Source organism: Trichomycterus rosablanca, chromosome 8 (genome assembly GCF_030014385.1).
Source record: "Trichomycterus rosablanca isolate fTriRos1 chromosome 8, fTriRos1.hap1, whole genome shotgun sequence".
NCBI classification, from domain to species: Eukaryota; Metazoa; Chordata; class Actinopteri; order Siluriformes; family Trichomycteridae; genus Trichomycterus; species Trichomycterus rosablanca.
Genome location: NC_085995.1, coordinates 7,667,976 through 7,681,908, shown reverse-complemented (window position 1 = coordinate 7,681,908; position 13,933 = coordinate 7,667,976). Strand labels below are relative to the sequence as shown.

Sequence of the window (13,933 nt, the reverse complement as noted above, 5' to 3'; positions counted from 1 at the left end):
TCACCATGTGAATCGGTACAGAATCAATTTCTCGGGCGCTTCTGAGCGGCTGCTGGAGCTGCTCAGCCTCAGCACCGCACAGCGTCAGCAGCCTAAAGCGCGGGAAGCTGAGGAGAGAAACGAGGCTGAGGATAAAAAAGTCCGTGTACCAAGGTGGAAAGAGATAAAAAGCCAGATTTGTGTGTTTTCTCAAACCTGACTGGAATAGTGGAGGTTTTGAGCTCTGTACAATGTAGCTATTGAGCGTTCTCGTTGCCTAAATGGCTTCTTTGGATTTACCGGTATGTGGCGAACTTGAGGAGCAGCGACTGTTAATACAACAAGTATTTGACGAATTTGATCGGAAACGCGGCAGCTTTACACACCAGCTTAAGGTAAATAAAATGTAAAGAATTTTTACCTGACAAGACACAGGAAACGCATGAATAAACAGTCAGCTCACAGTTAATTTAATGCTATACACAAAGTTGAGTTCTAAGTGGAGAGTCGCTTCAGTCTGATCCAAATATTAAAGTCAGTCCTAATATGTAAAGAAACAAAGAGCTAAAGTCAAATTTAACTAGTTTATGTAAATAAAGTCGAATTTAACATGTAAATAAACCTGTCTGAGCTGTCAGTGATTTCTCCTCATTCAGGTCGTGCTGTTGAAATTCTATAATGTAATAATTTACTATACCAGAGGAATAAGGTTTAGTAATAGTGTTACTTATATATAATAATTGCTTATATTAGATAGATAGGTAGATAGACAGATAGATAGATAGATAGATAGATAGATAGATAGATAGATAGATAGATAGATAGATACTTTATTGATCCCGAAGGAAATTAAAGCCGCAGTAGCATAATACAACAAATAATTAACAGTACAAAACAAAACAAAACAAAGGCAAACAGAAAAACTGAGTATTTCTTGTATTTTACATAAATGGATAACTGGTAAATGTAATGACTATGTATGAGGTATAGTTTCAGTGTAAAGATTGAATAGTAATTAAATTATTAAATAGTAAAGTGACATGTGACAATATTGCACAATGAGGTCAATATAGCCATATATACACACACATATATACACATATACATACACATATGCAAATACATACACACATATATACATTTGCACATGCATGTGCATACAAGTACATACACACATGGCTACATTAGGACCCTCAGTCTTTAGCTACAGCCGGCCGTCCCTGCCTGGTGGAGTTGTAGAGCCTAATGGCCCTGGGTACGAAAGACCTTCTAAGCCTGTCCGTGGAGCAGCTCTGTGACAGCAGCCTGTCACTAAACATGCTCCTTTGTTTAATGATCACTATGTGCAGTGGGTGACTGACATTGATAAATTACGCCACATTATATGATTTTATACATTCTGCACTTTTGTTCTGTGGCTAATTGGTACACACTTAGTCTTTAGAAATTGCATTCGGGGTTCTAAAAATATGACGAAAATATATAGTGTAGATTATATGGGGGCATGGTGGAGGCATGGTGGCTCGGTGGGTAGCACTGTCGCCTCACAGCAAGAAGAGTTTGCATGTTCTCCCCGTGTCTGCATGGGTTTTCTCCGGAAGCTCCGGTTTCCTCCCACAGTCCAACGACATGCAGTCAGGTTAATTGGAGATACAAAATTGTCCATGACTTGTGAACTGATGAATCTTGTGTAATAAGTAACTAACGTTTCTGTCATTAATGTAACCAAAACGTGTAAAACATGACGTTTAAATCCTAATAAATAAAATATAGATTTAGTGGTGCATAAAGTTCTAAGTCGTTTACCTTTACTGCATGAGTAATTATGTCTGATAAAGAACGAGGCTGGTTTGACTGCACCCATTACAGGGAACATAAAACGGTTCGTCAGGTTGGTCAAATAAAATCCAAAAACCACTAACAAACAGGTCTGCTATAAATGAAAAGCTGCTGGAAGATGGGTGACACCACGGGGTCATGGACTTTAAGGCTGCAGTGCTAAAAAAAAAGTATGCATCAATTATTTAGTAACCTATTTAGGAAATCACTGACATTTCTAGACTGTTGTGACAGTCATGTACAAGTGTATGTAGGCTTTGGACTTTATTTGAACTGTATAATTACAATTATTGCATGTTTTGTTCTATTAATGCATTTTCCCTTTTTCTCCCAATCTAGTTACCCAGTTGTATCTTTTCTATTACTGCAGACCCCTTCTCTAAATGAGGAAGGCCTTACTTAAAACATGCCCCCTCTAACACAGGTGCAGTTGCAAACCACTTCTTTTTACCTGCACGAGGCAGATTCACACAGGGATCAGTATTGCGTATGTAGAGTCACGCACTGATCTCCATTATTCCCTGTCTCTGTGCAGACGCCATTGTCTAGCCAGCAAAGGGCGCAATTGAAGCAGCCTGCCCACCCTCAGACATAGCCAATCATTTCTTTGTAAGTGCCAGGTCGGCCAATAGCAGAGCTGAGATTTGAACCTGAGGGCTTGAGATCTCAGCAGTCATGGGCTAACATGTTTTACTGCTGTGCCACCTGACCTCCCAAATACAAGTATTTTTTCACTGATTTCAGAGATCTCAAAACATCTGTACTTGCAACACTGATATATGCACAATAACTGATTTTTTGCAGACAAGTTGTTTTAGAGATGTCTTGATCAGATCCAGATTATCAGTGTTTGTAGATCAGACTTGAATTCGATCAGAGATGTATGTGTGATTTGTGTAACATCTAATCCAGATAAACCTATTAGTCATTTGCAAATCTTGCTAGTAGTCATTTGATTAGTCTGAGATTGTCAGTATCAGAACCAGAATCGCTCATCATAACAGATTTTCTTTGGCCGTGAGTATGTGAGTATGGATCTATGATGTCAGACACAATGTGACTTGCTCACCGGTATCTGATTTTGCTGCTGCAACCAAAGACAGTCAATAAAAAGGTTCTGGCAGTGTCATGGATTAAAATCTTAGTGTGACTGCTGCTATGAGGCTTGTCTAAAATCTAGCGGTAGGAGGACAGCAGAGGATAATAAATAATAATAAAACATCCTGGAAAACATCCTTCCTGCCTTATGTTCCCTTTAAAAATAGACATTCCATGTTGTCCTCTTCTACCCAACCACAAATGGCTACAAACTTCCCTTTTTGCCGTCTGTTGGGATTTATCTAGACATAACATTGGCACCATTATACCCATGTGGTTTTAAGATGTGATGAGACATGACGGTGTATTCCCAGGTCTGGAATTAAATAACCCTAATGTATAATATTACCCTGAGTACATATGATAATTGTACAGTTTGTCTGTTTATCAAATTGGACAGGATAACTTTGAATAATATACAGGTGTGACAATCCATGGTCTTAGGGCAGCACAGTGGGTAGCGCTGCTCTTACTGAGCAGCAAGGGTCCTTTCTGTGTTTGCATGTTCTCCTTGTGTCCATGTGGATTTCATCAGGGTGCTATGGTTTCCTCCCACAAGTCCAAATACATCAAGTCAGGCCAACTGAAGCTACTAAAAAGTGCCCTAAGTGTGAGTGTGTGTGGGTCTGCCCTGTGATGGACTGGCAACCTGCCCGGGGTGTTTCCAGCCTTTTACCCAATAAATCAGAACCACTGCAACCCTGACCAGGATTAAGCAGTGGTTAAACAGACAATAAATGGATTAATAAAATAACTCATGGTCTTTGCACAGTGGCTGGCTTTAAATGGTTTCAGTATCTCAATATGTTTCTGCCCATTTGTACACAACCTTCTTACATTAGTGGGAAGAGTTTTGGACCTAAATAAAACAGCAACTTGAGCCTTAGTTATGTTCTTCTCAGTTCTCTAAAAACTGACCCTCAGATCTGCCCAACAACTGCAAAAACCTGTCATCTGAAACTGTCAATTCAGAATAATATGAGACTATTGTGCAGGCCTTAAAGTCAACAATAATTTTCTAAACTTCTGTTGAAAAAGGTTTTTTTATATAGACGTGAAGGCCATGAGGGGATCTGTGCTTTAAAAATTTCAGCAAACACACACACTTTAAGTTCACGTCAAAAATGGATGCACTGTCTGTTAAAACTATCATCATCTTCATTTTCTTTAACTATATAAATGTGAAGTACAAGTTGATCATTTAAAAAAATGCTCCACCCAAACAGACGTGCAAGGTTTCAGTGGGTAACGATGATTATCAGACATGCCATATTAAATTCTAATCTTCACAGATGGCAGTTTGGAAACCTATTTCATTTCAGGACTGGAAATCAGTTGCAGTCTGTGTTTCTAATCAAATATCAGCAATGCAGGCTCTTTTTATTTCACCGAGGACTTAAAAGATTAATTCTAAGTCATTCACCAAACACATCTCCTTCACATCAGTATTAATGTGTTTAATTTCTATAGATGCACGGCTCTGAATCCATTTCATTCCATCTCAGTGCACTGATATCAGGATCATGAGTCATTTGTCTGTAATTTTATCATGTCACTCTCCACCATCCTCATTTCTCAGATCTACTCGTGAACTTTACTTTATGTGCACTAACCTTTTATTAGGTCAGTAATAAGTCTGAAAAATGAAATGTCAATTTCTTTCCCTCACCACATAATTCTCACATTCTTTTAATGCTTAAGTTTTAAAAATGTAAACAAAATGCAAATCTCAATATGGTAACATATATTGTAATTAGTCTCAAACAGCGTTATCATGATGCATCACCAGGCGCCTTAAATGCCAATGATTTTCATATTAAAAAGCCATCGATCATAGAAGCTTCTTCCAGAACTCGAGCCATTGAGCTCAATAGAAAATGGACGCATATATTCGATTTGACACTAAAGCCGGCAGTTATGTTACCACACCAATTACTTATATAGTTTTACAGTATTACTGGTGGAATTATTGCTTCAAAGAAAAATTTACCCATTTTTAATGCACAAGCAAGTCTGAATATGTGCTCAATAGAATTTTATATTGTGTTGTATTTTAGTGGAGTAGTGGACCATCAATCTGTAACCCATTACATAAACAGCTCAGAAAATTATACTGCAATTAAAAAGCTATTTCTTTTAGTTAAATACTGTAGCGGTGCCCTTTACAGAAAACCAGCAGACCAGACACAAAGAAAACAAGATCTGACAGCATGCTGCTTTTCAACTCAACACAGTGAGTTAATGTTAAATAAGGCTGTACCAGAAAGAGCGCGTGCCCTCGGGCATACATTTAAAGAATCTGCAAAGTCAGACAAAAAGTTGAAAAACTTTTGACTGCTGGGAAAAATTCATAATTGCACTGAGCATTAAGCATCTTTAATTATGTATTCACAATAATAACAGGGGTGGGCAAAAATCATGTGTCAAGGTAGGCAATATGTAATTTCATACAAGGGTAATTGTATATATTACAATACATTGAATGCGGAATCTGTTGAACTGTAAAGTATGTGCTAAATGCTTCTTATCCTGAATTTATGAACACTCACTATAATCCACTCCATTAATCTGAACTAAAACTGTGTAAAGCAGTTTGTGTAAAGAGTAGCCCTTATGATATAACTTGCTGCTGTAGTAAGAAATTACTAAGCCTTTTGTAATTTTAACCATCACACAGTACATTTATACCATCGTAGTGACAGATATAAGTGGAAGTTTATTTAATAACAAAATTTAATTAAAGCGTAAGAGTCTGTCATTTCACTAGGGTTTGAATTCTAAAATACAGTAATATGTAGTTTATATAACAAACTAATAATAAAGCATTGGATTAGATTAAAAAAACCTTGGCAATCCCGCTTCTGTGTATAACTAACCCCAAATTAAAGAAATATTTAAGCTATATAGTGCTTTAAGGTACTGACTGCATCTTCATTAATTTCGATTAGCATGTTTAGTTAGCACTTGGAGGTGTGGTGTGGCTGTCTTATTACGCTAGCACCTCTGAAATCCTGTGCTACACAGACATGATTGGCAGATTTTTTTCAAAACCCTACATTGGACTGGTGTCTATCCAGGGTCCAGCACTTTGTCTTTTGCAGTGCAACCACGACCCTGACCAGCATAAAACGGTTGATGAAAATGAACTGTTTGCTACTGGATACTGTTTAAGATCTACTGTACATTCGGAAAGCTGGACTGGTTTTGGCCACAGTGTTTATGTTTATCTTACTGTTCTACATTAGTGGCATGTTCACTACATTATGCTGTTTATTAAATAAAGCATAACGACTTGTTGAGATGAAACATGGGGTTTTATGCTGAACTGGTTTTGCTACATTACAACATTAATCAATTACTACATTATGTTTTTAAAATAAATAAAGCATAAAGACGTGTTAATATTCCATAAAACTCTGGTGTGTTTTGTATCTTTATGGGATGCTATAAGTGTGCTGGTTAACAATCGACTTATCATATTTCCCTAGTCCAAACACATACAGACATCCAAAAGGAGAAGGTAAATCATATGTTTTGTTATCACAAATGTAATTACTGAAATGTGCTATCCATACATATTAAAGTTGTTTATAAAGCTTATCTGTGCCGTTAAATGTGCTCATAAAATGCTTATTTATGTCAGCCATTCAGTTTCTTTTGCAGGGATTGGCCAGTTCAGCCTTATAAGAAATGTCTTTTTACAGCATATTCTAATTTTCTGCTAGATCAAGTGATTAGGCATGCCAAGCCATACTCCATACACCCTTTAACCTCCAAGATTTCCCCCGAGACCGGGAAGGAGGGGTGGAGAGAAAACTGTGTTCTAACGGCCTTCATTTCTCCTTCTTTTTTTTAGGCATGTTTCCTTCACCCCAGGTGTGTGTGTCCACCCTGGTGACTGTGAGCACAATGGGTGTGCTCGACCTCTACCTCCTGGAGCAGAGCATGCTGGGCCGTGGGGCTTGGCCGGCAGCATGGGCATACACGGCAGTGGCACTGGGTGACCTGGGCTTTCTACTGGCGTTGCGGTTTGTGTCAGCTGGCGTGGCTTCGGAGGCACGCTCTCCACGCCGTGGTTTTGCCAGCGCGCTCTGGTTCCTCTTCCTCTCCCTGCTGGAGCTCAAGCTCTTCTTTGTGTACCAGAACTACAGGCATGAACGTCGGCCAGCCGACCCCTTGGCACGAAAAACCCTTACGCTGCTGCTCTCTGTGGGCCTGCCCTCACTTTTTGTGGTACTGACAGGAGCAGAGCATGTGACACCGATTCGCAGGAAGCAGGAGGTGCGTGCTAGGCTCCTGTGGGTGGCCCTGGACCTCCTAGATGTGCTGGACCTGCAGGCAGGCCTGTGGGAGGAGGCACAGAGCGGTGCGGTGGTCCCATTATGGGTGGACGGTGTCATTTTTTTCTATTGCTACGTTCTACTGCTGCTCCTGCCATGCGTCTCACTTACCGAGCTGGCACTTCCAGTCCTGAGGCGAGCTCGCAGGGAGGCTGTGTACCCATGGCTGAGTCTGGTAACTATCAACGTGATGACACTCGTGCTCAGGGCTGTTGGAGTGCTCTGGTACAGGGACCCAAGGGTCTCTACTGTGTTCGTGGGGAAGAACGTGCTGGCGATGGCCCTCAAGCTCAGATCAGCCTGGGAAAGGCGCAGGAACAGTAGGGAAAGGGGGCAGGGAGAAGGTGACGATGGTGGAACGGGAAACCAGACTTTAAGAACAGATATGGAGCGAGCGGATGATGGACAGGGACAGGGGAGCAGTACTCCATCCTCTAGGTACCACACAATCTCCCAAACTCAGGGTCACAGCCAGGCAAGCCTGGAGTGTGCAGGAAGCTCTGTGGGATCTGCCTATATTTCACATGAGCTTTAGATAAACCGAGTGACTAAAGTCTGTCATTGCGGATTATTGACAGTAGTCAACAGTAATGCATCTGTGTGACAGCGAAATAAATCGTGAGCACATTTTGTACAAGCAGGGGTCACATTCTGGTCCTGTGTGACCTACTGTTAACATGGAGATACTGAGGCAGGGTTGGGCAGTAGTAGAACCCTTTTTAAAATTAAAAATACATTTTTATGGTAGATAAAATGAAGTATCTGTATTCAGCCCTGTATTAAATGATATGATGATAATTATGTAAGAACGTTTGAAGACCTTGGTGAAATGAATTTATGTAAGCTGTATGATTAAACACTGCTTGTATAACGAGCTTTAATTAATCACAGCACTCTTTTTGAAACACTATTAAGCTTCTGACACCCCAACCATAATAACCCCTTACCCTTTCCTGCAGGCCTTTTAAACCCACAAAGTTCAATATCCATTACAGGACTATTCTCTGCACACCAATGAAAAAGGGTCACATAAATGTTCCATGCATTACCCCCTCCCCTCCATCACACTTACATACACAACAAGGAACCCTACAGCCCCACCTCAACCAATCCCTGCTAAAACACTGAAGAACTCAACGTCAATTGGTTCTGGGAGTGGCATTGAGTTTAAAGGCATTGAGTTTCAAGGTATTTTTTCCCATAAGGATGTATGGGAAACCTGTTATTGCGTTCCATGGTCCTGTTGAACTGCAAATATTTTCGGCGAATGTAAGATAAAGCTGATTCCTACAATTTCTCAGAACCTTCAGTTGTAACACAAGTTTAAAAGTGAAACAGTGAGAACAATCCAGCTAAACACAGATACATGTGAAGCTTTCAGAGTGGATTTGACTGTTATTCCACACAAATACAGTTTTGTCTTATATGCACACTGATGACGTATTACCGGACCGCTCAAGCCAAGCGCTGAACAAAGCGAGTGTTTATTGTTAATTTGAAATTAAATAAATAAAAAATTAAAAAACAAACTCAACACGTTGAGTTTAGGGGAAACGTTGAGTTTAAGGGCACAAATTTGTCAACGAAGGGCATTGAGTTTCAAAGATTTTGAGTTTAGGGGACGTTGAGTTACAAGGTACCACTGTATTCATGTAATTTGCCCAACCCTGTACAGTTGTGAGATACAGTGTATTAACCAAGTGCCTTTTTTATGAGCAAGTTAAAACCAAGGTTGTTGTTGCCATTCATTCTAAACTATAAGAAACACGATGTACTGTGAAGCATGGATACCATTAGTGTTCCGCTGTAATAAATGTTTTTTAGACATCTCTGTTTTGTCTTGCTTACTGCAGACATCACAGGTCCCTGTTATTACAGCCACACAGTGAACGTGGACAGAGGTCAAACATATCACATAAAAACACAGCCGTATAACTGCAGCATCAATAAATCACAAGAAGTGAACATCGCTCTTTCAAGCACAACCGCTGTCTACTTTTTTAGTAATACTGGTTAAAATTGAAGTGCTCAGGTGGCACAGCCACGTCTATTACGCTAGACCGATCAGCGTTCAAATCTCAAGAGGTGACATGGGCCGGCTGGGCATCTACACAGACATGATTGTCTATGGCTGGGGGGATTGAGTGAAGCTTTTCGACAGACTGGCATTCTGTCCAGAGTATTCCTGCTTTGTAGCCAGTGTTCCCCTGTGGAATCAAACCAGTCACAACCCTGTCTAGGAAAAGGAGGTTGATGAAAACGAAAAATACTTCCTTCCCAAAAAATATAAAAATAGGGAAAACTAGGAATTAAATAACTTTAAAAATAAAATACATTTCAGAAAAGGCTGTACTAGAGTGAGGACAAACATGTATTTCATTCAATTTCCTTTTTATGTAAAAATACCTCCAGTGCAAACATCCACTTCAAATTATACACACGTCATCTTAAATAAATATAAACAAGTATGTATTTATAAAACTGTAGTCCACAAAACAACATTATTTTTTTGCTAAGACATTGTTGACTGATTTTAAGACATTTCATTAAAGAAATGAAAAGCTTTTTACAGCATTGTTGATTCATTGGACACATTCCACTAGGCAAATCTCTTTCCTCCATACATTTTCAATTAAGTTCAAATTAGATCAGATCAGATAGATCAGGCTGGGCCATGCTAGCACTTTCACCATCTAGAAACCAGTCTTGAAACATCCAGATTTAGCTTATGTAATAGGTCACAGTACATCAGTACATTTCTGTTACATTTAATGTCCCGGTACTGCAGAAAAAGCAGCTCAGTATCATGATGCTCCCACCTTCATGTTGTAAGCACTGTGTTTTTGGGAGAATATGCACATCCTTTCTTACTTTAAACAAGACAAGCTGAATTATTGCTGAATTATTATAGTTTTTTTCTTCTTTGTTCTGTTTTTGATTTGTTTAATTGTTTGTATGCAAAGTGAAATATTGTGTAATAATTTTGTCACTTAAAACTTTAGTAAGCACTTTCACCTTCATCGTGGTTGCTACATGCTGAGTGAAAAATGAACAAAAATAAAAGCAGATGCAATTTGAAACAGGGCATTTGTCTCTTATTGTACTTTCAGTATTGATATCTGTAACTTTTTTTTTTTTTTTATTTTGCAACCTTTACATGTATATGTTTTAACCCTTTGATGCACAACCTGGGTCAAAAATGACCCAACTGAGTTTTTATTTTCTATATCTTTGCAATAAATTAATTTTGTCATTCAAGCTTCCATGAATTTTTTAATTAACTTGTTTTTGATCATCACAAATCCTTATTTCAGTTTTATATTTTTTGCTTTTTTAATAAAAATCATTTTTGTATCACTACCCTTTTAATGCACAACATGGGTCAAAAATGACCCTTATGTATTTACTATGGAATTTGACAGAAACTACTGACATTTGTAAGTGTTTGTAGTCAAAAACATATTTACTGATCTTTTGAAAGACAACCAAAGATTAGGCTCTTGAATCTTGAATATGTCCAATACTATTTGCTTGCTAGCTGTTTACATATTCTAGTAGAGATATATTTTATTAACTAAGACAGCAAATACATGAATAACTGACAAATGTGCATATGAAAATATTCTTGAATGGATGAATATGGGTAATCTTTGACCCATGTTGTGCATTAGAAGGGGTTTGCTTAGCTTGTGCATCAAAGGGTTAATGTAGTCTAAACCCCACATTAAATTCATTGTTAAACACTTTATTGTTTGTGCTTCTAAATACATATTCACTGTTAAAAATTTGTAAGTACACAAAACAGAAACAAAAGTGGGTAAATACACCCCCACACACGAATCGTACACATTAACTCTACCAAATCAGATATATACCAGTGGTCTTTTTGGACTTAAAATTAATGCCTGGGGAATTTTGAAGATTAAGTAACTACACTGTTAAAGATTTGATGTAAAGCACTTACAATTTTTCACAGGTCAAAAATAAAAATGTGGAGTGGACCAGAATGTTAGTATAGTAGTGCTTTTGGTGATGCTAAGGGTAGGTTTTATGTAGATGGAGCCTTACAGAGAGCCGAATCATGCACGGAGTACACTTTGCTATTCTGTGATCATCCACCTCTTAAGCAGGCACCTCAAATAGCCATCAGAGTTTGTATTTGCTGTACCAACAATGTGGAACCATGTCGACCTTCCTTCTTAAGAAAAAGCCCCTGTTGGATGCCTGACCAGATCGATAGCACAGCTAAGGTTGGAGCTTGAGTGCTTGAGGTCTTAGTGGTGGTGGGCTGGCAGACTGAAATGTTGCACAAAGTGAGCTCCAATATACATGCCTTTATAAGTACAAAATTTGGTACAAAATTCTGTTCACCTAGTAAACGGAACAATTACATTTATAAATTCTGCACTGACTTTTTCAAATCTGTTATTAGGAAAAACAATCATCTATACAAATACAAACACACACACACACCAGGCTGGTTTTAATGTGAGGAAAACCTGGTTAGTCACAGTGTATGATGTTATGTCATGTTCAATAATGAGTATGTAAACAAGGGAATGAGACAAATCTCTTGGCTAAGGCTAAAAGCTTTAGATGCAGAAGCGTGGCGGTCCTAGTGGTTAAACAGCGTAAACCCCAGATTGCCCCCCAAAAGGCAGTTTCTTTTAGACAAATCTCTTGGATGAACTTTAGAACAGACTAGTAAGGTTAATAAGTAAATGGTAAGCCGACAAATAAGCCATTGTTTGATTCATGTTGTCAGCTAAAATGATCATTTGAATTAATTTCCAATTTTTTTCAGATTGTCGATTTCACTCACACAGCCTCAGTACGCATGAGTCAGCTTTGTTTACAAAATCAGAGAAAGCCCTGCCCCAATACACAAACAAAAACATTTTTAAAACTACTAAACACTAGAATCACATCAGTACAGAACCTGATTGCATGTTTTACTCTGCACATGTGGATCTGTGTGTACGGAAATGATGTGGATAGTTTGTATCATGTCCCAGTATACAAAAACACTGCTTATCTTCTTATGATAACGATGCACTAATATACCAGCTGCATCTTTATTATCATGATTAACATATTTAGTTAGTGCTTGTAATAAACTGTTCACTCCAGTCTAAATTTTAAAAATCTGAATTCAAAATGCTGAACTGATTCTGCTCATGGTTTATGTTTATTTTACTAAAATGAAAATAAACCATAATGTTTTATTTTAAATACAAGACGTGTTTTATATTCTGAAGGAGACTTTTTAAGCATGTTGGTTAACTGTCGATTATGAAAAAAGGTGTAAAACTGGCATTCCTACCTTAAACATTCCATTCATAACGGTTTTTATCAGAATTAAGTTCAGTACATAGAGCGGACTATCTCGTACATCTCGTACTATTTGGTACAATGCTCATGCACGTCTGTAATACTAAGAGCAACAATCCCTCGGAGGTGGTGACAGTGCGTCATGGCCTGAAAGACAGACTGAGAATTTTTCAGCTCCACGGACTGTTACTAATGCACTCTGCACTTTCCTCCTTCTTCCCTAAAACCATTAGCACTCAAATTAATTGAAAGGGAACTCGTTTATCAACGTGCTAAGCAATCGTGTGTGACTTTATACATGAGCTTAGATTTGATTTAGAAAGAATATTTGCGAGATGGATTAAACGAAGGCTGACATTTCCAGAGAGTGCAGCTATTCATTATTGCATTACGGATAGCGGTCCCTCAAGAGACCCCGGGCTTCACAGTGACTTCACAGAAATGAGCAGAGGGGGATTAACTGAACCCAGAGTCCTGCACTCTGACTTTCATCTTTGCCTTTCTCTCATTTCAACTACGCACATTTAAGATGCGCCAGCCTGGTGGGCAACTTTGAAGATTACTACATAAAAATGAAGGAAAACTACTAGCAGCAAAATTCATTTTTTTCTTGTACAGTTACAGGCAAGCTTGAGCATTTATGTTTACATCCTGTAAACTATCAGCAGGATTGATCTTTGTTAGACCTTTTCTACCATTAGTGGCAGATTTGGGAAGTGGTCTGCAATTATAGCCCATTAAGAGCTGAACGATATCGTAATAAGTGGGAGTTGACAGTTATGCATTTTGTCTGAAGGTTTCAGATAAAAAAAGCCTGACGGTCCTAGTGATTAAACAGTGTAAATCCTGGATTTCTTCCACCTGTATTCTGACAAATGCTGTCTGCTGTACTAACCCACAGCTGACTGCACAATCGTAAATTGTTACTAATGATCTACATTCTGAATCAGATGATTGCATTCCACTTTTCTTTTTGTTTAAATTGTTAAATGAAAACTTTGGAAAGACATATAAGTCAATAAACCATTGTTTATACACAGTCGAGTCACATTATTATGACCACTTCCTACCTCCAAGGAAGTCATGTTTCATGAGCTGGCTTGGTGGGTATATAAGGTGTGTGATAGGCCGTCTGCACATGTATCCCACTATGCTGTCATGGGTAAAAGTACCATGAGTAAAATTTTGTTTCCTGGGCCAGATGGGATTTTCCAGCAAGACAATGCGACATGTCACATGGCTAGAAATGTCCGACATTGGTTGGAAGAGCATGACCAAGTCTTCCGAGTACTACCCTGGCCCCATAATTCCCCAGACTTGAACCCAATTGAGCACCTGTGGGACCA

The 13,933-nt window shown here is 38.7% G+C and overlaps 2 protein-coding genes across 2 annotated transcripts in view; one reads left to right on the top strand and one right to left on the bottom strand.

Annotated features, from left to right (window-relative positions):
• mrpl11 (mitochondrial ribosomal protein L11) overlaps positions 1-13,933 on the bottom strand; it is a 79,558-nt gene that overhangs the window by 39,735 nt on the left and 25,890 nt on the right. The gene's annotated exons all lie outside the window — the stretch shown is intronic.
• tmem265 (transmembrane protein 265) lies at positions 323-8,095 on the top strand. Its single transcript, XM_062999789.1, has 2 exons — positions 323-374; positions 6,773-8,095. Exon 2 carries the CDS (start codon positions 6,775-6,777, stop codon positions 7,789-7,791), a length of 1,017 nt encoding a protein of 338 aa, XP_062855859.1. The 5' UTR covers positions 323-374; positions 6,773-6,774; the 3' UTR covers positions 7,792-8,095.